The following is a 22,899-nucleotide window of genomic DNA, read 5'->3' as shown; positions in this document are numbered from 1 at the left end:
CACTTTCAAAGACTTGGTGAGACAGCTTGTAAGGGCTACTGGCCTATAGCTACTAGGGGAGGTTGGCAGCTTTTCAGGTTTCATGAATGGTACTGCAATAGCTCTTTCCCACTCCTTGGGTATTTTTCATTCTATGAATATCTTGTTAAAGAAATTCAAAGGTTTCTCGACAACAGGCTAAGAAAGATGAGCAAGCATTTCATAGTGTACCTGGTTGAGTCCTGGAGCAGTTTTTTGCTGGCAGACAGTACTCTATCGATTTCTTGGAGTAATTAAACTGTTGTATTGTTCGATCGCACCTCCACTTGTCAGAAGCTTTCATTTTTCCGCTATGTTTCTGTATGTTAAAAATGACTAGGTATAATGAAACCGTAGCACAGTGCTCCCCCAATATGTCTGCCGGTTCCCCCATACTTGTTTGTGTACAAGGTGTTGTCAAAAGAGGAGTTGTGAATGGTGTATAGCCCATTTAGTTTTCAAACTTGGTGCCACATTTTTTTTTATTATGGTTGGGCTGTTTATAGAAGGCACATAATCTTTCCATGATGTTTTCTCGGCAATGTGCCGAATACACCACTGTGCTTTTGCTCTAGCCTCTTTGAAGATGGCAAAGTTCTCATGTTTTGGGTATCTACGAAAGACTCCCCAGGCTTTATTGTTGCTTTTTTGCCTCCTTATATTCTCGTTTCACACTTCAGAACACACTTTACGGTTCTGGCGTGCTACTCCTGTGGATTTTGGAATTGATAGGTGTACAGCAGTGAGAATGCATGCTGTGAACATTTTGTCTATTTCATCTATGCTAAGATTTTCTAAAATTATATTCTCTAAACTGGCTTTTTCTTTAAACAATGCCCAGTCAGCTAAATGTAGCTTCCAATGCGGTGGTTTTGTTCAGATGACTGTTGGCAAGAATCACGGGCTTAAAATGAGAGGGAGATAGATGATCTATTCCATATGAAACGTCTAAAACATCCCATTTAAAATCACTAAAAACTGACGGTGAACTAAAAGACAAATCTAAACAGCTCATTTTCCCCCCAGGTTGGTTGGGGAGCAGTATGTGGGTTTACCAGAGTTCAACAAATAAACTTTACTACATAGAATAAAATCCTCTGTAATCTGAAGGAAGTTTAATATGGAGAAAATCGAGCATGCTCTAAGGAACGGAAGTAGCCTTAAAGCGGCAAAGAGGAAACAAGGCATATGTAAAAACCAGATGTATGCATTTAGAGACAAGGAGGGCAATGTCATTAGCAATATGGATAAGATAGTTTAAAGTAGCCGAAGAGTTCTCCACAAATCTATACAGTAGCCAATGTAATCAGAACGCTAATGATAAGAGACAGTAGAGCACAGCAACGCATCATCCCACCAGTAACGAAAGAGGAAGTAAAGAAAGCCTTAGGAGCAATGCAGAGGGGAAAAGCAGCTGGTAAGGATCAGGTAACAGCAGACCTCTTGAAGGACGGAGGGGAGATTATGCTAGAAAAACTAGCCACCCTGTATATGCAATGCGTTATGACCTTGATCGTACCAGAAACTTGGAGGAACGCAAACATTATCTTAGTTTATAAAAAAGGAGACGCTAAGGACTTGAAAAATTACAGGCCGATCAGCTTACTAACTGTTGCGTACAAGGCATTTTCTAAGGTAATCGCTAACAGAGTCAGGACAACCTTAGACTTTAATCAACCAAATGATTAGGCAGGCTTTCGTAAAGGTTATTCCACAATAGATCATATTCACACTATGAATCAGGTGATAGAGAAATGCGCAGAATATAACCAACCCCTACATATAGCCTTCATTGATTACGAGAAAGCATTTGACTCAGTGGAAACCTTAGCAGTCATACAGACATTACGGAATCAGGGTGTAGAAGAGCCTTTAGCCAAAATACTCGAACATGTCTCTAGCAACTGCAGAGCTACCGTAGTCCTCCATAAAGTCAGCAATAAAATTCCAATAAGGAAGGGCGTCAGGTAGGGAGATATGATCTCGCGAATGCTGTGCACTCCCTGTTTACAGGAGGTACTCCGGGGCCTGAATTGGGAACAGTTAGGTTAAGAGTTAATGGAGAGTACCTAAATATTCTGCGATTCGCTGATGAAATTGCCACGCTGAGTCACTCAGGAGATGAATTGCAAAGCATGATCAAGACAGGTAGAGAAGAATTGTGGGTCTAAAAATTAACATGCAGAAAAACCAAAGTAATGTTCAACCGTCTAGCAAGGGAACAGCAGTTAACAATTGGTAGCGAGATGCTGGAAGTGGTAAAGGTATACGACCTTAGGGCAGCTAGTGACCACTGATCTGGATCATCAGAGGGAAATAACAAAAAGAAAAAAGAACGGGGTGGAGTGCATATGGCAGTTTCTTTCAGATAATGAATGGCAGTTTACCAGTTGTATCTTGCCAGTACTACTCGCTTATGGGGCAGAAACATGGAGGCTAACGAAAAGGATTCAGCTCAAGTTAAGGACAATGCAGCGAGCTATGGAAAGAAAAATGATAGGTATAACGTTAAAGAGACCGGAAGCGGGCAGAATGGGTGAGGGAACAAGCGTGGGTTAATGACATCCGAGTCGAAATCAAGAAGAAATGGTCTTGGGCAGGGCATGTAATGCGAACCAAGATAACTGCTGGTCTTTAAGCATAGATTCCAAGAGAAGACAAGTGTAGCAGGGGGCGGCAGAAAGTTAGGTGGGCGGATGAGATTGAAAAGTAGAACGTTCTTGCGGGGTAGTTGGTTCATCGCAGAAAAAAAGTTAGTACTGCGCGAATGAGACACAAGAGAACAGGAACAAAAATGACAACACAGGTTGCAGCCTTCCAACTGTTTATTCGAGACCGAAAGGCAAAAACTACACAAGGGATCAACCTAGGTGCATAGCCATCACTGTCATTCACACAAGACCTGATTAAAATCTAGACCTCATTGATCAAATTTTTACATTGCAGAAGGGCCGATAAACCACAGAGCACTCAGTCAGCATGTCCCCAGACACTCCATGTCAAGGAAACGATTAAAAACAAGTAAGATACCTAACAGTCAACCTGAGTAAAGAGGGTGAAAGATATGTGAAGTTACAATGCAGGTGACCCAACAGACAACAGTACAAAAAAAACTATGAAAATGCGATAAAATCATGATGTTTGGAAGTGCACATTCTAAGCTCGTAAAACATGCCAACGTAATCTTAGCCTGCCAGTCTGGCCTAGAAAAATCATCAAGTTCAACGTTTCCGGGCAGCTGGTTATCTGCCCCACCTCATCACTGCAGCGTGTGAAAGCCTATTACAGAAGCTTAAAGGCCATAAAAAGAAGAATGAAAAGGACAAGGAACAGCCACTTCAGATGATGCTTTACATACACTGGGTATCCCACAACATCAAAAAAGTGGTAAACCGATATGGTGTCAGGATGGTTTTGTCGGCACCGATTAAGCTGAGCAGCATCTGCCCTTTGACGTCGACAGAAATGAGAACCAGGCCGCAATGCTATACCAATCACGAAGAGAAGTTCTCAAAGTGCGATTCAGGCCTTGTCTACGAAATTCCCCTCACATGTGGTAGAGTTTACATTGGGCAGACTGGTAGGTGTTTTAATGAATAGGCATGCGAACACAATTTGTCAGTGAAGAACAATATGGGAGGTCATCTGGCACATCATTGTAAGAACTATAAAGGGAAGGGTAAGGGCAAGAAAAAGTGTCTTGCACCCCAGTTTTGCACAACACTACCTTTTTGCTTAAATCAAGAGATAAAATGGAAAGGGAGGTGGTTGAAGCCCATGTGTCAGCACTTCATTTCACTTTCACCGAATGAAATCGCGTTTTTAGAAGGCCACCGATAATTGTATCACTTCTGTCCTAATTTTGTTCCTAAGGTGTACTTCAAGGCCAGAAATGTAGTTTTATCTGGTTTTATGCACACCTTTACACTTGTTCTTTGTTGGCTTCCATGTTAATGTTGTTTTTCCATACCTCATTCAACTCTTTTACCTGGTTTTAATTTTCACCTTTACTCTTGTTCTTTGTTGTTTCCATGCTCTCGTGCCAGTTTGTCTATAAGTCACACCATGATATTATTGCAGTTTTTTTGTACTCTTCATGTCTGTTGGGTCACCTGCATTGTCACTTCTGTAAGGCGGGGGTTTATTTAAAAGAGCTGGGAGGAAGGGAGCAGTGGCGAGAAGAATCCGAGGGCAACCAGGTCGGGCACAGACACACGTGGCGATAGCAATACGGCTGACGTGCAGGGCCATCTTCTTCGTTCTCACGAGTCATCTGCTTTGTCTGGGTCATCATCTTCTTCACAATCACCCCCAGGGCGAAGAGGAGCCATCCTGGCGACTTACGGCGACTGCAATATGGAGGGGTAGTAGTAAGGTTTGAGACGCTGGATGTGAACTGTCTCACGGCCGCGGCGGTGGAGATCGGGAGATGGCGTGAGGGGTTCGACGACGGAATTAACTGGAGATGTGCGTTCCAGGACACGGTAGGGGCCGTGATACTTGGCGAGAAATTTCGAGGAGAGTCCAGGAGTACTTGATGGTATCCAGAGCCACACAAGCGCACCAGGAGAGAAGTGCGATGTGGTGTGAGCGTTGTCGTGGCGGAATTTCTGGCGATATTGGGCGTCAGTTGCGAGTGACCAGGCGATTTGGCGACAATCTTCTGCGTGTTGCGCGGCTTCGAAAACGGGTATATTCGGAGGCGTCAGGTTGGTAAGGCAGAATGGTGTCTATTGTAGCAGATGGATGACGGCCGTAAAGAAGAAAGAAGGGAGAGAAGCCAGTAGTGGACTGCTGGGCGGTGTTGTAGGCGAAAGTCACGTAAGGGAGGATGAGATCCCAATTCGAGTGGTTGGATGCGACATACATAGAAAGCATGTCCCCGAGCGTGCAGTTAAATTGCTCGGTGAGGCCGTTGGTCTGCGGATGATAGGCGGAGGTGGTACGATGGACTATGTTGCACTGGCGGTGATGACATCGGACAAAAAGGCGCGTCCGCGGTCGCTAAGCAGTTCACGAGGTGCACCGTGACGAAGGACGAAACGTTGCAAAAGGAAGGAGGCAACGTCTGTCTCTGTGGAAGGCGGAAGGGCGGCGGTTTCAGCATATCTCGTGAGATGATCAACCGCAACGATAGCCCAACGGTTGCTGGCTGCAGTGTACGGAAGCGGGCCGTAGAAATCAATGCCGATACGATCGAAAGGGCGTGATGGGCAAGGCAGTGGCTGCAACTCTCAAGCAGAACGATGAGATGGCTTGCGACGTTGCCAGGTGAAACAGTCGCGTACGTATTTAAGTACGAAGGTGTACGTGCCGCGCCAGTAATAGCGCAGCCAGATGCGGGTGTATGTCTTGAAAACTCCCGTGTGACCGGATTGTGGGTCAGCGTGGAAATAGGCGCATATGTTCGTGCGCAGGTGGCGAGGAATAACGAGTAACCACTTGCGGCCGTCGGTGCTGTAGTTCCGGCGATAGAGGTTATCGCGAATCACGAAGTGGGAAGCATGGCGGCGGAGAGCACGGGATGGAGAAGCAGCCGTGGGGTTGGAGAGAAAGTCGAGAAGTGATCCAAGGGTCAGTACGTTGCGCTGAGGGCATGTCGCTGATGTGAAGGGACAACGGGGAGACGTCAGAGGTGGAAAGGCTGGCGATCTCGGCTGGAAGTGGGCAGCGGGACAGGGCATCCGCGTCTTGATGCTTGCAGCCAGAACGATAGACCATGCCGATGTCATGTTCTTGCAGACGAAGAGCCCACCTGGCAAGGTGGCCGGATGGGTCTTTCAAGGAAGAAAGCCAACAAAGCGCGTGATGGTCCGTCACAATGTCAAAAGAGCGGCCATAGAAGTACGGGCGGAATTTGGCAAGGGCCCATACGATGGCCAAACACTCTTTTTCACTGACGGAGTAATTAGTTTCACCCTTCGTAAGTGTGCGGCTTGCGTAGGCAACAACGTATTCATCAAAACCACAGATGCGCTGGGAGAGTACGGCGCCGAGGCCGACACCACTGGCGTCCGTGTGGACCTCGGTAAGAGCGGCGAGTCGAAATGGCGCAGTATGGGCGGCGCTGTGAGGAGGCGGCGCAAGGCGTTATACGCATCGTCGCACGCCGGAGACCACATCGATAAGTCGGAACTGCCGGACAGTTGTGTTAAAGGTGCAGCAATCGAAGCAAAGTTGCGAATAAACCTCCGAAAGTAAGGGTACAGACCTAAGAAGCTGCGCAAGTCTTTGATGGAAGTCGGTTTGGGAAAGTCTGCGACAGCGCGAAGTTTAGCTGGGTCGGGACAAACGACGTGCTTGGAGACAATGTGTCCTAAAATTGTCAGCTGACGCACAGCAAAATGGCATTTCTTCAAGTTGAGCTGCAGGCCAGCGTTAGAGAGGCAGGTCAAAACATGCTTCAGACGGGATAGATGGGTTTTCAATGTCGGAGGAAAAGATGATAATGTTGTCGAGATAGCATAGACACTTTCCACTTGAGTGCACACAAAATGGTGTCCATCATCCGTTCGAAGGTTGCAGGGGCATTACAATGGCCGAATGGCATCACAGTATATTCATACAATGCGTCGGGGGTCACAAAAGCAGTTTTGGGACAATCGGCCACTTCCATGGGGACCTGCCGGTACCCAGAACGTAAATCAAGAGAGGAAAAGAGCTCCGCCCCTTGCAAACAGTCCAGAGCATCATCTATGCGGGGGAGCGGATAGACATCCTTGTGCGTTATCTTATTAAGGCGGCGGTAATCGACACAGAAGCGTATGGAGCCATCTTTCTTTTTCACAAGGACAACAGGCGATGCTCAAGGGCTTCTTGAGGGCTGAATGACGTTGTTTTGAAGCATTTGGTCAACTTGCTCTGTAATAGTCTGGCGCTCGGTTGGAGACACACGATAGGGGTGCTGCCGCAGCGGTGCGTGGGCACCAGTGTCGATGCGATGGGGGACGGTGGAAGTTCGGCCCAAGCAAGTTTGGCGAGCGTCGAAGGAAGAGCGAAATTGATGAAGGAGGGCGAGAAGCTGTGTTCTTTGCGGCGGAGGAAGATCGTCGTCGATGGAGCACAAGAACAATTCGGTAGAAGAGCGATGTGGCGAAGAGGCAGGAGGGCTGAGCACGTTCATGGCGAGGAGTCTCCTCGCGGATGAGCAGAGATGCGATGGGCTGCACACTGCTGAGGCATTCACCAAGGCACAGAGCGGTAGGGCAGGAAAACGGGTTAGAAACCAAAAGTATTGAAAGGCCAGCGGACACAGTCAGTACGGCGTATGGCAGAGGGAGACACTTGCGGTGCAGAAAAGTATGGCTTGGAGTAAAGAGGACAGTGTCGTCACCGATAGAGTCGCAAGACAAGTGTACAAGAACGGAAGAGCACGGGGGAATGTCGATGTCTTAGGCGGCGAGGGCTTTAACACAGGCAACAGGAGGAGTAGCGTCCAGAAAAGGATTGGACAGAGAAGAGAACCCGACTTTCGCTCAAGCACAGTCGATGATAGCTTCATGGGCGGAAAGGAAATCCCAGCCCAGAATAACAGGATGGGAACAGGAAGGCAGCACGACGATTCTATCGTGTAGAGGGAGTCCTGAATCACAACTCGAGCAGTACACGCTGCGGACGGCTTGATGTGCTCAGCGCTGGCCGTACGCAGTGACAGTCCAGCAATCGGCGTCCTTACCTTCTTCAACGAACTACAAAACTTTTCGTCCATAACAGAAATCGCAGCACCGGTGCCCACAAGGGCCAAGACAGTAATGCCCTCGACAGAAATTTCGATCAGATTAGCAGGAGATATGTGAGGCCTTGGAAAGTTCAACGGGGACGCAGTTCTCGCCTCAGGAACTGCGGCACCTAGTTTTCCTCCTGAGAGAGAATGGGGCGACATCGCATAGGAGAAATGGAGCGGCGCCTCGGTGAAGGTGAACGGCATCTAGAAAGGGCTGAACGGTCAGGAGAAAAAGGACGACTAGACGGCGGCTCAGCAGATCCGGAGTACTGACTCATGGAAGGGCAGTACGCAGGAGCTGGGGGAGGTAGCACGTAGACTGGGAGACGGCGGCGGCAAAGCCGGGCCACATGACCAGGCAAGCCGCAATTGTAGCAGATAGGCCGGTTGTCGATGGTGCGCCAGGGATTGCTGACTCGCGGAGCCGGCCGAAGACAAGGAGCCATCGTTCGCGCAGGTGTTGGAGGCAAAGCATGGGTATTTATTTATTTATTTGGTACCTGCATCGCCTTTCAGCAATACAGCAGGGGGGCACTTTCACATTCAAAAAACAAAAAATTATGCACTTAACGCGTGAAAAAAGGCATCATTAGGTAGAACATTAACAATATGTGGCGGCAAAGCATTCCATTCGCGAACTGTTCGCAGAAAAAACGAATAACGGAGTACGTCACCTTTAAAAGGAAATTCATGAAGCTTTAAATTGTGGTCCCTTCGCTTCGAGACATAGAAAGGCGGCTTCAAATATTTTGATCCGTCTATGCCAGTCTTGGAATAGAAAATGTTATGCAAAAATTTTAATCTCAGGTTTCTTCTTCGAGTTTTAAGTTCTGGCCACTCAAGATACCTTTTGCTTTCCGAGACACTGAGTGTCCTGGAATAGTTTCCAAGTACAAAGCGGACTGCCCTATTTTGAATTTTTTCCAATTTGTCAATAAGTTCTTGTGTGTGCGGGTCCCAGCACACTGATGCATATTCGAGTACTGTGCGGACGCGAGTAAAATATAGCTGTTCTTTGAGATGCTGTGGAAGGTGGCTGAAATTTCTTAACAAACCTAATATACCAGCAGCTTTCTTTACGACTTAATTAACATGCTTTGACCACCTCAGGTCAGCAGTAAGATAAACGCCTAAGTATTTAAAATTCTGTTCTTTTTTCAAGGCCGCATGGTTTATAGTGTAGATATAAGCAGGGTAGGAACGCTTCCTCGAAAAGGTGACGTGTACACACTTTTTAGTATTCAAAGTCATGTCCCAATCATTACACCACATGGCTATCTTATCTAAGTCGTTTTGCAGGCTTTGCACATCAAGTGAACTATCTATAATTCTATAAATCACGCAGTCGTCTGCGAACATTCTGAACGAAGAAGTAACATCAGCATTAATATCATTTATATACAACAAAAAAAGAAGTGGCCCCAGAACAGAGCCCTGGGGGACGCCTGAAGTGACAGAACCATAGTTCGAGGAGCGACCACCAACAACTACACACTGCTGCCGTAGGGATAGGTATTCAGAGATCCATACAATGACTCTTTCATTCAAATTGTAGCTGCGTAATTTAGAAACAAGGAGATCATGCGCAACAATATCAAATGCCTTCTGGAAGTCCAAAAAAATGCAATCAATAACTTTCTGTTTATCAATAGCAACTGCGATATCATAAGTAAACTCAACCAACTGTGTAGAGCAAGACAATCCTTGGCGAAATCCGTGCTGAGCAGGGTTAAGCAAATTGTGTTTAACGAGGTGCGACATGATAGAACTGTAAATTACATGCTCCATTGTCTTGCAAGCTATACTTGTTAGAGACACTGGCCTATAGTTTTCTACCAAATTTCTCGGTCCACTTTTATGGATAGGCACAACGCGAGCCAATTTCCAGTCTTTTGGCAGAGTGCCTTCTTGCAAACTCTTTTCAAATAATCGTGTAAAATACAATGACAATGTATCAGCGCGATTTTTGATAACTGCTGCTGGTAAATCATCTGGGCCGCTTGCAACCGACGGGTTCACATTGCGCAATAACTTGCGAATTCCTGCTGTACTAAAGATAACTTCTGGCATCAGATCAGCACTTGCTGGAATCTGTAAAGCTCGCGAGTGGGATGAAGTAAATACCGACAAGAAATATTTACTAAAGGTGTCAGCCTTACATGCGTCGTCTTCAATGAGCGTATCACCACTTTTTATCGTTGGTACCGAGCAGTCATCTCTGCCGCGACTGCGAACATGTTTCCAGAATTGCTTCGAATCCTGTGCCAGCCTGTCTCCAAGTGAAGAAAAGTAAGAAAGTTTCGCTGTTCCTGCTAGCGATATAAACTCAAATTTCAACCTTTTTAGTTCAGCTAGATTCCTAGGGCAACGCCTTTTTCTAAGTTTCAGATAAACTCGCTTTATTCTTTTCGTGAGAGCGCGTAACTGACTGTTGAACCATGGTTTGTTTTTAGCTCTTCTAGGAGATATAGTTTGCGTGGGGATGAACATGTCTTGTAGCTGTAAGAGTTTTTCTTTTAGAATGGTCCATAACTGCTCAGTACTAAGTTCATCAGCCAAAGTATCGAAAACCAAAAAATATGATTCTAACTCTATGTTAATGCTCTCATAATTTCCCTTACTAAATACATAGACCTTTCGCGCGAATTTCTTTGCGACTGACACATTTCCAATTGAAATGTCGGCTATCACTATATTGTGATCACTTATTCCCGGCAGTACTCTAACATCTGTTATAACGGTCGGGGTATTGCACAGCAATAGATCAAGAATATTCCCAGAGCCATCATTGCGAGACGCATCATGAATGTACTGATGGAACCTGAATGAATCAATTAAATCAAAAAATGTCGAGTACAAGGAACCTTGAGCACTGTCTCTCGGGGAACTGGCTGACCAATCTATGCCAGGGAGGTTGAAGTCCCCGCCCAACAAGATAGGATCACCGTCAACAGTGTCGAGAATACTTGATAGGTGCTCAAATTCTGCTCGCGATGAACCAGGTGGGCGGTAGAATACCCCAATTTTCAGGCTTTTTCCATTCGATAATCTTAATTTACAAAACACAGACTCCGTAACAGTAGAAGAGTCTAACATTACACATGGTATTCCCGAAGCAACGAGAATGAACACACCCCCGCCTCTTGAGCAACGGTCGCGACGAAAACACTGATATCCGGAAGGGAAAACCTCAGAATTCAAGACAGACGAATCGAGCCATGACTCAGTACCAAGAACAATTGATGGATTTGTAGATTGAACGAGAAGACAGAATTCATCAATTTTATTTTTAATGCTCTGGCAGTTTATGAGCAGCAAACTCAGCGGCCTTGTTTTCAGGGACGAGCCCAGTGGTCACAGCTCGACCACACCCCCTGAATCGCTATCATACTGATAACGTTTTCCATTTAAGTGCAGCGTATCGAACTTTAGCATTGGTTTCTTTCCATCCTGTTTGTTTCTTTTTGCGTAGTCCCACAAAATCTTTCTTTTTTCGCGCACACCACGTGAAAAATCTTCAGATATGCTGTAAGAAGTGTCCTTCAGCTTATGCGCACTTGAAAGCACCGACTGCCGTACTTTGAAAGAGGCAAATTTTACAATGACAGGCCGATCTTTTCCAGCTTCGAATTTACCTAGCCTGTGAGCGCGTTCAATTGCCAATGAGGGAAGTGAAAGTTCGGAGGCGCATAGACTAAGAACAAGTTCTTCTGACTTGGCAGCGGTTTCGTTCTCAGAGTCCTCGAAACCAAAAATGATCAGGTTATTTCGCCTTCCTCTGTTTTCTAAATCTTCAATTTTGGCATTGAGAAACTTCAGCGCTTCATGGTCCTGGCGCTGTTCTACTGAAATAGAATCTATTGCTTTGCTCATGTCATCCATTTTTGTAAGCTGCTTTTCAAGAGAGCATAGACGCTCTTTCAAATCATTCATTTCCGTTGTAATCTGGTTTTGTTTTGCTTCTATTGATGTTAATTTCGACATCATATTTTTTTGGCCTTCGAGTAATTGAGTCAGCTGTTCAAAGGGACCTGGGTTCAATTCAACATCTCCGCAACACACCAGCAATAGGAAAAAATAAAATGCAGGATTACGAAACAGAGATAGTTGCCGTCTAACATGAACATTCCGCGACCGCACATAATTTCGCTGTGATGACACAATCAAAAACAACGTGTGGGGTGGAACCGGCAGCAAAAAAGCTTGGCGGGTAAGAGAACGATGATGAAAACCAACCTGCATTAACAGCAGAACAGTTGAGATGGGCATTGCCATGTCGCCGGTTCTACGCCCCGCTGGTGAAGTGCCGCTTCGCAGCATTTGTAGCTGAAGATCGTTTACGCCCAGTGCACACTGTTGCAAACACAACGTTGAAAAAAGTTCGGCTTTGTCGGTAGCTGGGCACACTCGATTTTCGGGCTTGAAAAAAGGACGGTGATTTTCGTCCTTGAGCCGGCACACGTCGTCCATGAAGGTAGGCTCCGAAGACGTTCCTCCAGCAGTCTGGCACGCAGATAAAACCTCCATTAACAGCAGAACAGTTGAGATGGGCATTGCCATGTCGCCGGTTCCACGCCCCAGGTGGTCGAGGTCTGGCGACGACGTTTGCATGTCAGTGGAGCAGTCATAGGGGGCGGCGTCTGGGCGACGACGTCGGCATATGTCAGTGGAGCGGTGACAGGTGGTGGCGGATGGGTGGGTGGAAGAGCCTCGGCAACCTGCTCTTGGATGGCGTGTCGAAGGGCCGGAGCCAAATCTGGAGCTTGCCCTGTAGGGTTCGGCAGAAGAGAAAGCTGACACGCCTCTTCTTCCCGAACAAAATCTGATTTGTTGCAGCAGCAAGGAGGAGGTGTCAGGTGCTGGTGTCAGTCCAGCAAGCGACTCAACCTGTCGAGGGTGCTGTCGAGTCAGGAGCCTCTGCTTCCGCAGCTCCTCGAAGCTTTGGCAGACGGCGCCGACTTCAGCAACGGTGCGCAAGTCGCGCGTTACCAGCATTTGAAAGGCGTCGTCAACACCCTTCAAAATGTGTTTAATCTTGTTAGCTTCTGACATATTGAGGTTGACACGCTTGCATAGGTCAATGACGTCTTCGATGTAACTGGTAAAGCTTTCGCCGACCTGCTGAGACCGTTCACGCAAGCGTTTTTCGGCGCGGAGTTTCCAAACAGCAGGACGACCAAACACTTCGGAGAAGGTTGTCTTGAAAGCAGACCAGGTGCGGATGTCCACCTCGAGGTTCCGATACCACAGGTTAGCCACGCCGGTGAGATAAAAAATTACGTTATTTAGTTTGGTGGCATTGTGCCATTTGTTGTAAAGGCTCACCCTCTCGTAAGACGTGAGCCAATCTTCGACATCCTGCTCATCGGTCTCACTGAAGATGGCCGGGTCCCGTTAATGAAGGGAGCCGGCGTTGGTAACAGCTGGGCCCACTTGCACGGCTTGATGTTGAACATTGTGAGGCATTGCAGGTGGTGGGAGAGTACGGTTGCGCAATTACAGGGCTGTTACCCGGCTCCTCCACCAAATGTAAGGCGGGGGTTTAGTTAAAAGAGCTGGGAGGAAGGGAGCAGCGGCGAGAACAATCCGAGGGCAACCAGGTCGGGCGCAGACACATGTGGCGATAGGAATACGGCTGACGCGCAGGGCCATCTTCTTCATTTTCACAAGCCATCTGCTTTGTCTGGGTCATCATCTTCACACTTCGCATATTTTTCACCCTTTTTACTCAAGTTGATTGTTAGGTTCGTTACTTGTTTTTAATCATTTTCTTGACATGGAGTGTCTGGGGACATGCTGACTGAATGCTCTGTGGTTTATTGGCCCTTCTGCAACATAAAAATCTGATCAATGTGATCTAGATTTTAATCAGGTCTTGTGTGAATGAGCAATGGTTATGCGCCTAGGTTCATCCCTTATATAGCATTTTCCTTTCGGTCTCGAATAAACAGTTGGAAGTCTGCACTTGTGTTGCAGTTTTTGTTTCTCTTCCCCTGTTGTGTCTCATTTGAGCAGTACTAATATTTTATCTGAGATTAAGAATTTTGTGGGGATATGGTAGATGCAGCTAGCAAAGGACAGGGTTTATTGGAGACACATGGGAGAGGCCTTTGCCCTGCAGTGGGCATAGCCAGGCTGATGACGATGATAATCTGACCTCTGGTATCATTTTCTCACTTCCCTAAAAAGAGGAATCTGCTATGAAGTCTCCAACTACGAGACAAGGCTCTGAAAGTTGTTCTACAAGTAGGACGTTCTAGTGGGCTAGTTGGTTCAAGAAATGTTAAAACTGTGCAAAAGACAAGGACATAAGCAGCAAGGAACACACCAAACACCCCGGGCATAGACTGCCAACTGTTTATTCATGAAAATGCATTGCAGTCCCCATCAAGCGAAAACCCAAGCATGTGACCGCCTCGTCACTCGCACATGTTAAGATGAAAAAGAGCTGAGAGCACAGCTGAATAACCCTGTAATACTGCTGGATACTAAAGACCAATATAAAAAAAATAAAAACTTGATCCAAACGCACACTGATCTTATTTAAAAAAGAAAAAAGGGCAATAATAAGTGACCACGACAAAGATGGAAAGAAGGCAGATGTCATTCAACAATTAACCGGTGTAAGGGAGAAAAGTGAGGGAATAAAAACATGGAGACAAAATACAGAGCAACAGACAACCATAATAAAAGCCTAAAATCAACAGTCAGCCAAAGTAAAGGTGAAAATGATGAAGTTAAGAACGTGAATTGGAAAAATGAAAAAACTGGCATGAAAAAGGCAGAATGGGTGCGAGTGTGGGCACAAAAAAAACATGGTAAAAAAAATGTTTAAACAGCCAATGACTCGTGAACAGTTTCATCCCTGGAAGACTGAACAGTTCGAAAAAATACGATTTTACAAAAAGTTCTCAAGAAAAGCAATTTCCTCTGGGAACAGCGAAACAGAGGGGGTACCTACACGCATGTTACTGGATTTTCTTATGTGCAACACATCCACGACTTCCCTTTCTGTCTGATCCCTTGACAAGGGCAAAGGTGAGGGCAAGAAAATGATTCCCTGCAAGCCGCTCTTTCAAAACACGACCTTTGTGTTCAGATCGAGAGACCAGAGAGAAAGGGAAGTCCTGGAAGCATTGAACATAGGAAAATCCAGTAACATGTGTGTCAGTACCCCCTCTGTTTCGCTGTTACCAGAGGACATTGCTTTTCTTGAGGGCTTTTTGTAAAATCTTGTCTTTTTTCAAACTGTTCAGTGTTCCAGGGATGAAACTGTTCACGAGTCATTGGCTGTTTAAACGCTTTTTTTTTACCATGGCCTTTTGTGCCCACACTTGCGCCCATTCTGCCTTTTTAATGCGTTTTTACATTTCTGCAATTCACGTTTTTAACTTCGTCATTTTCGCATTTACTCTAGTTGTCTGTTACTCTATTTTTTGCCTTCATGTTTTTTTCCCACTTTCCGCCCTTACACCGGTTAATTGTTGAATAACACTTGCCTTCTTCCCATCTTTGTCATGCTGACCTATTGTTGCCATGTTTTTCTTTTTTGAACAAGTGCAGTGTGCCTTTGGCTCAAGTTTTTATATTTTTTTATATTGGTCTTTAGTATCCAGCAGTATTACACGGTTATTCAGCTGCGCTCTCACCTCTATTCCGTCTGAACACGTGCGAGTGACGAGGCAGTCACATGCTTGGGTTTTCACTTGATGTGGACTGCAATGCATTTTCATGAATAAACAGTTGGCAGTCTATGCCCATGGTGTTTTGTGTGTTCCTCGTTCCTTATGTCCTTGTCTTTTGCACAGTTATAACATTTCTTGCGCTCTACAAGGTTTTGTAATTCCCAGTGAGATGCTTTCAGGTCTGGCTCGAAGTATATGGAGCACACTGTTATGGTTTTATGTGTAACCAGCTAATTGGCTGCTACAGCCTCTAATCTAGTTTTGGTACTTCAAGAACTGCTACAATGGCTACTTTGTGCTACAATGGCAACTTCGCCTGAAAGCCTGCTTTCGATCGCGGTGGAAAACCTCGTATTACTTTAGCACATTTGTGTGGTGGGGACCTAGGTTCGTTTCTTATGCGCAAACGGCCACAGGAGAAAGTGAAGCAAAGATTTCTTATGTTTTGTTGCTTAACTTACCTAAAACGTTTGTTCGCCCTGTGACTTGGAGCATCCCATTTTTGACCAATCCGACCATCCGACGTGGACGGTACAAAGCTGCCTCAGCTCATGTCCATCACCTCTTCAGAGGTGCTAGAAGACCGTGCTGAAGGCACACAGACATTTGAGTTCAACCTCGATTTGTGGGAAGTGGCCTTGAGGCCCGCTGACCCGAAGGTCTGCACAGCCTGCTTTGGGGTTGGCGGTGTAGTGTTAGCTGTTCCACCTGGGGGTGCGGATGGCCCTGTCATAGGCTCGCTGCATGCGGCCTGGCCAGATGCCGAAGCCTTGTGTGGCGCGCCACGCCCACACACCACATCGGCGAAGTTTGCTTTTGTGGTGAAAGAGAATGTGTTTGTGGTTAGAGCAAATCGCCTTCTTGCTTCCTTGAATGAAATGCCTTTAGTAGTTTTCAGTGTGATTATTTTTCTTTCTTCCAGGATGCCCTGGAGTATGCAGCATGGTCTCTGTCACAGTTTGTGCAGCGTGTGGCGGTGTCACATTCATCAGATAGGTAATCTTTTGAAGTGCATTCTGTGCAAGTTTTGTGGCCGCGACAACTGTGTTAGCCATGGCCAAACCTCTGGCAGCTGAAACATCTGCACGGGTTGGGTACATATAGTCCTGTATTTATTTTTTTATGTAGCCCACTTCAGTGCTTTCAGGCAATCTGGTATTGATAGTAAGGAGGGGGTGTATGGTGTCTATTTCCTTGTTATCCTTCCGGATCTTGATCCAGTAAACATCTATTACATTTTGGTCATTAAGCCCTTTAAGCATTTCTTAGAGAGGTGGACAAAATCGATTTTCGAGATTACACCTCGGAGAGTGTTTGGATATTGGTGGGGAGTCAGGGAGACAGGGATGTCCCCTATGGACACCATGTTTGAGAATTTTGAGTACTGCACAGAGTCACGCAGTTCAAGCAGTAAATCACTGCTGGCCATTTTTGATATCTTGTAGCCAAGGCCCAAAGCATCTGTCAAGCACATTGAGACTAGGAATGGGGATATGGTTCTTGCTTGTTTTTCTTCTGCTTCGCTATAAATTACATGAAATTTGGGGAATGTTACCTTTCTTTTATGAAAAATGTCACCTGCTTCATTCCACCCTCTTTTCAGAGAGCGATAGTTTTTGAAAAGGGGGAGCCATATGTTGTTGTTAGTGGCTATTTATTATTCAAATAAGAATGAGAGGAAAAGATGCTGCTAGCCGCGGCATCTGCCATCAGAACCTGAAGCACCTGAGCTGCACCTAGTGGTAATAGAAGGACAAGGAGAGGGATAGAAAGGGGGGAGTGATAGTAAGAAGGAATAGGGGTTGGGGGTAATATACGCTATGTACAAATAAATAGTATGGAAATAAATGCGAGATGCTGCGCTGCGCATGATAGGAGTACTCGGTGCAGGGGTGTGCAAATGCTTGCTGGAAGGGGGGGGGGGGGGGAACAGCCGGTCACGGCCCACGCGATGTCTTCCATGCCGGCACAGATGGGTTGCCCCACGCCAGGCCGAACGTCGCGCGCGACTATTGTCTGCATGTGGGGGAATCGACTCTCGCACACTCTCTCCCTTGGCCGTCGCGCACCGACCGCTCACAGTAAATATTTTTATGCCGCGCTCTTGCAGAGTCCTACCACTAAAAGAAAAGAAAAAAACACGGCAGAAACACACGCTCGTGGCTCACTGTACAAAAAAAAACTGGAGTGGGGGTGCCCAGCTATAAAGCATCTGAAGTTACCACACGCGGAGCGTTTTGTCACTGCGAGTAGTTACCTGGCGCGGAACAGATGGGACATCAAGCCCGTCTGTTTGATGTATACACAGAGGCTCACCAGAGTTCACTCACGTGTGTGCGCACTGCCCTGCAGCCACAGGTGTGCCAATACACTGTCCGGGATAGGGAGCCATACAAACATTGTTTCTCGGTCGTGGTGCCAGCCGCCAACCATGGAGCCCAAATAGGGGACGGGACAGGAACTTGCAAACAAGTCCTGCCTATGCCAGGTGTACACCCCAGCTTTAACCAAATATGACGTAACTCAGGGTAGTTGGCTGCACAGGTTAACCCTCGCCGCCAGGAAAAAAGGAAAAACCAAGAAGAAGAGTAGGAGACAGGAGAGTGAAAGATGGGAGGGGAGGAGGACAGGAAAAGATGGCTGTCGATTTCCTCCGGTCGGGTCAGGGTGGAGCTGAAGCTGGGGCCAAAAAGGTGCATTGCCATCGCCAAGGGGCCTTAAAGGTCCAAACGCTCGGCATCTGCTCAACCAACAGGATCCCCTTTTCCTTGGACCCGACGCTGCCATGCATGGCTAAACATGAGTGCTCGGGTGCGTGGTGGCGCACTGCTCACCTTCATCCCCCTGCGGGGGTGTCCCTGCAGATGCTCGGGAAGCCGTGGTGTCGCAACTCACTATCATCTGCATGGTGCAGATGCTCCTGCAGGGGTAAAGGATGAAGACAGCGGATGAGCGTGAGGACCTGCTGCATTTGGGAAAGAGCAGGTTGTCGAGGGTGGATGTAGGTAAACGTAGGTTTCTGTAACCTTGGAGAAGGGAAGCTGGCGGAAGGACTTATCAAAAAGAAAAAAATGGGAAGCCAAGTCTCAGCAAGAGCCGGAAAAGACAAAAGCCAATAAGAAATTTGCAGTCATTCCTTATAAACATAAGCTTTCACACAGTCTTAAAAAAATTGGCAACAGGGTAAACGTTGACGTGTTGTTCTCTGCCCCATATAAGCTGAGTTCATCATGTAAGCTTAGTACTTCAGAAAACCCAGGAAAAACTGGTTGCACGATCAGGCATCAAAAGCCGTTCGCAAGATGAATGAAAGGTGTTGTTTACAAAGTGCCGTTATCCTATGGTAAATATTATATAGGCAAACGGGAAGATGCCTAAATGAGCTATTGGGTGAGCATGACTGTGTTGTGAACAATAATAAAGAGGGGCACATGAGCATTCATTGTCTAAAATGCAAAAGAAAAGAAAAGAGGGTTGTCATCTTCTTTTTCACAAGTTTAAAATCCTTTACGGCGACAAATGTCAAATTACGCGCGAAATTGTCGAGGCGTTGCAAATAGCGTAGAGCTGACGATGACTGCGTAAGTGCTCCGTCAATTCTGCTGTCGCAAAAAGAGATGTCCTATCTTTTATCTTTCAAGTGTGATTCACCACTCTGTGGTGATGCCTTGCAGGCATTATTGAGAGTAAAAATTCTGTTTCTTGCATGTAATACAATCAGTTGGAAGTGAGCGCTCGTGTTGTCTGTCTTATTCTATGTCCTTGTTTCTTGCGCTTTTACATTCGGCATGGTAAACCAACTCGCCCAATGCGGCCTTTATTGGTATAGAGAAAGAAGGGCAGTAAAAGAAAATGTTTTCAAAAGTTTAGGGGAATCACCCAAAGTTTGAGCGAAAACATCTTCGACGGAAGTCTGTCTGGTTGGGTTCTTGAGATAGTAGAGAAAACTGACGCCAACCAATATTTTTAACTTTACCCAATGTTTCGAGACCAACTCGGTCCCTTCTTTAGGGGGTGACTAAAGTGTGCCAGCAGCAGCGGGTTGCTGTCTTCGCTCTCCCTTTGTTAGCACGTGGCGCAGTCCACTAAGGTATGGAGAGGGAAGATTCCTGGAGGCCTATTCATCGCCACCTTTGTGAGCCGGATGTGCTATGACTCCACAGGCAAGATGCTCACCTCCTCAAAGGCTATCCGGTGGTCGGCGCGCTCACAGTGTTCGGCGAGGGGGTTGGATTCTGAATTCATTAGCCGGATGCCATTTTTGTGTTGCCTTATTCTTTGGTGGAAAACCTAATTATAATAATGAAGTCGCAATTACTCATTGGCATCCACCCAAGCGCAGCCATACGGCTACAAAGGAAAGCTGTATACAGCTTTCTCAGAAACTTCGTAGTTAAAGAAAGATTTGTCCTGGTCCGGGGCTCGAACCCAGGATCACTGCTTCACAGGAGCAGTCGCTCTACCAACTGAGCTAACTGGGACGGCAAGCTTATAGTAGGGCAAGAGCGAATTGAGCAAAAACTCGGAAGTGGGAACAGTGATGGTCAAATGTTTAGAGGAATCCCCAAGGTGGAGTAGATTTGTAACAAGGGAGTAATGACTTGACTGTAGAGCTTTCCTTTGCAGCCGTATGGCTGTGCTCGGGTGGATGCTGATGAGTAATGAATTACTCCCTTATTACAAATCTACTCCACCTTGGCGGATTCTCTTAAACATTTGACCATCACTGTACCCACTTTGAGTTACTGATCAATTCGCTCTCGCCCTACCATAAGCTTGCCATCCCGGTTAGCTAAGTTGGCAGAGCGACTGCTCTGGTGAAGCAGTGGTCCCGGGTTCGAACCCTGGACCAGGACGAATTCTTCTTTAACTACGAAGTTTCTGAGAAAGCTGTATAGACCTGCTTTGTAGTCTTATGGCTGTGCTTGGGTGGATGCCAATGAGTAATAACTCCCTTATTATAAAAGAAGATGGGTTCTGATGTCTCTGCTGGTTGGGCTGGTTGCACAGCATTGGCCAAACATTCATTCAGCAGTGTAGGTGCTGCCAAACAACCAGTGCAGAGGTGGAGAAGGAGCAAGCGGAGGTGTCCTGTCAGACCACGTTCTGTAACGAGGTGGGAGAAGAGACTATGCGGGGATCAGGATGGGAGAGGGAGAGATGTTTGCAGATGAATCTACGAGTGTCGTCAACGAAGGATGCAGAGAGCCCAGGTGGCTGTGCATCCGTTGCCTCGTGCAAGGAGCTGTTGGAGTGCACAGGTTGCTTGGCGGAATTCAGCAGTAGATCAAGAGGGGTTAGTTTCCCATTTTAGGTTGGAGTCTATGAGTAGGCCTTGGTACGGGACTTCGCTACGCCAGGGAATAGAGGCACTGTGAAGATGGAGGTTGGGAAAGTTCTTTTGAGCAGCACGACAAGGGTGGGCAATGATGGCCTCGGATTTGGCTGTAGCCTGAGAGACCGAGAGAGAAGGCAAGCATAGTAGGGGTCAGCGGAAAGTGCAGATGATGATGATGAAAACTCATCGAGACATACGCGAGTCTGCTGTACTGTTTTTCAAAGCAGAGGGGCAAATTGATGCTGCAATCATCCAAGTATTGTCTGGCTGGCTAGGGCGGCATCGGTTTCTGATTCCTCAGTTTTTGCAGTGTGCAATCTACTACACTCACCATTCACTGCTTCCAACATGGGGTACTAATGGAGAGAGTGTGCACTGATCCAAACTTTACCCGTAAAATGCTATGATTCCAACAAAACCATTGTCAAAACCGGCGTTTTTTATACTAAAGATTACATTGTGCCGAAAAAATCTGTACCCTTAAGTTCAGTCCGCAGTCCTTCTAAAGAAACAGAATTAGGTGGTTGAAGAAAACAGACACTCATGATTAATGCTGTGCAACGAAATGTGGCTGTGACAGCTCTTAAAGGGACAAGGGAGACAAACTGAATTGCTTGTATCGATGGATTTAGCACACTAACAAAGACGCTAGTTTCACTGAAAACAAAAAAGAGGCTAAAATACGAAAGTAACCTGCATGCATCGACACCCAATTTTTCCGTAGGTCCCGGAGGCCAGGCTACAGCTCCATTTAGTTGAAAACGGCAGCAACCAGTCCTTCACGGTGCAGATGTTGCAAATTTTAATCGAGTGGCAGCAACTTTCTCAGCAATGAATGTGTATTTTGCTGCTGGACAAACATCAAATACCAGAAAGAAATTAAATCAGCCAAAGGAGACGCACACAGGAAAACTGAGAAGAAGGGACCTTTTCTCTATCTTCCCCTTCTTCTCAGTTTTCCTGTGCGAGTCTTTTTGGCTGGTTTAATTTCTTAATGCAGTGTAGCAACTAGCCCAACAGCATGTTTTACTGAATACCAGGAAAAGCCAAGTATCCATCTTAAAAGGCTTAATATGTCGAGTCTCTAGTTGAGCCCTGTGCCTTGCTCCCCCACTCCTCCTGAAACCAGAAAGAAGGCAGGTGCCGTCCAGTCTGAAAACAGCGGGACTGTTCTGAGGGCATTGTTGACGGCACTCTTTTCTTCAGTGTCCCAGAATCCATTGAAACACTATATGGTGGCCTTTTTTAGTTTCAATCCAAAAAAATAAAAGAAAGTGCAGAAGTGATGTGAACAGAGAGTGAGACAAAAATTTAAGGGCGACTGGGCAGTGCCGAGACTATGTTTGATGAGAATGTGGAACCTCCTAGTGTGCACTGGCCAATCTACATATTACAGAAAATAAGCAACTGATTACAATTACTCTATTTGAAATGTGACTGATTAAGTGGTTAATTACAGCCCCAGAAAAGTAATCAACCACTATTGCGTTATTTGCCGTCCAGCTATTATTGCCATAATACAAATTTAATCAGAGTACAATAAACTACCGCCTTTTGCTGCTTGATGTTTTGTTACATGCTGTTAATTTGCAAGAGGACTTGTTCCAAGTTGTCACCAAAGATCAGTGACGACACTGAACACTCTCTCAATGTATGCACTGGAGGGAAGGGCAGCATTACAATGTATGAAAACCTTGCGCATCAGCTCATAATTACGTACACATGCCAGCCACTGGCACTTTCATGCCCCGTAGCTTGTACCGCAACAGAGAGCAACCTGCTTATTAAGGGCTGCACCAGCGTGCCGGGTTTATTTTGTCACTTCACGAGGTCAAACCAGCTCACAGAGTTTGACTGAAGCTTGACCTTGAAGGCGACCTTGGCCAAACCAAAAATAAATAAAATAAATACTGCCGCAACTGCGATTCGTACCTGTGGTCACACGAACCGATCAGCTTCGCTTGCCACTGCATGAGAGCCCCACGCTATCACCGCAGCAGAACACGCCTCGTGTTAAACTGCAACACACTCTCATGCTGTGCATTGTACGTCGTCATCTTCACTAACTAATACTACTGGAACGAAGGTGATCATGTGCTGACAAAAATAACAATAAAGCACTTAAGGCAGCTGGC

General features: G+C 46.4%; 2 protein-coding genes across 2 annotated transcripts in view; one reads left to right on the top strand and one right to left on the bottom strand.

The window, feature by feature from the left end:
• LOC144109931 (uncharacterized) overlaps positions 1–22,899 on the bottom strand; it is a 147,483-nt gene that overhangs the window by 79,216 nt on the left and 45,368 nt on the right. The window lies entirely within an intron of this gene.
• Positions 1–22,899, top strand: part of LOC144109942 (uncharacterized) — a 47,241-nt gene that overhangs the window by 8,060 nt on the left and 16,282 nt on the right. Inside the window, exon 3 of the mRNA XM_077642723.1 lies at positions 16,349–16,422. Coding sequence (XP_077498849.1) covers positions 16,350–16,422 — 73 coding nt within the window. The 5' untranslated portion in view covers position 16,349. The remainder of the gene's footprint in view (positions 1–16,348; positions 16,423–22,899) is intronic.

The sequence above is a fragment of the Amblyomma americanum genome, chromosome 1 (assembly GCF_052857255.1).
Source record: "Amblyomma americanum isolate KBUSLIRL-KWMA chromosome 1, ASM5285725v1, whole genome shotgun sequence".
NCBI classification, from domain to species: Eukaryota; Metazoa; Arthropoda; class Arachnida; order Ixodida; family Ixodidae; genus Amblyomma; species Amblyomma americanum.
Note: the sequence above shows the minus strand (reverse complement) of the source record. Positions and strands in the feature narration are given on the sequence as shown.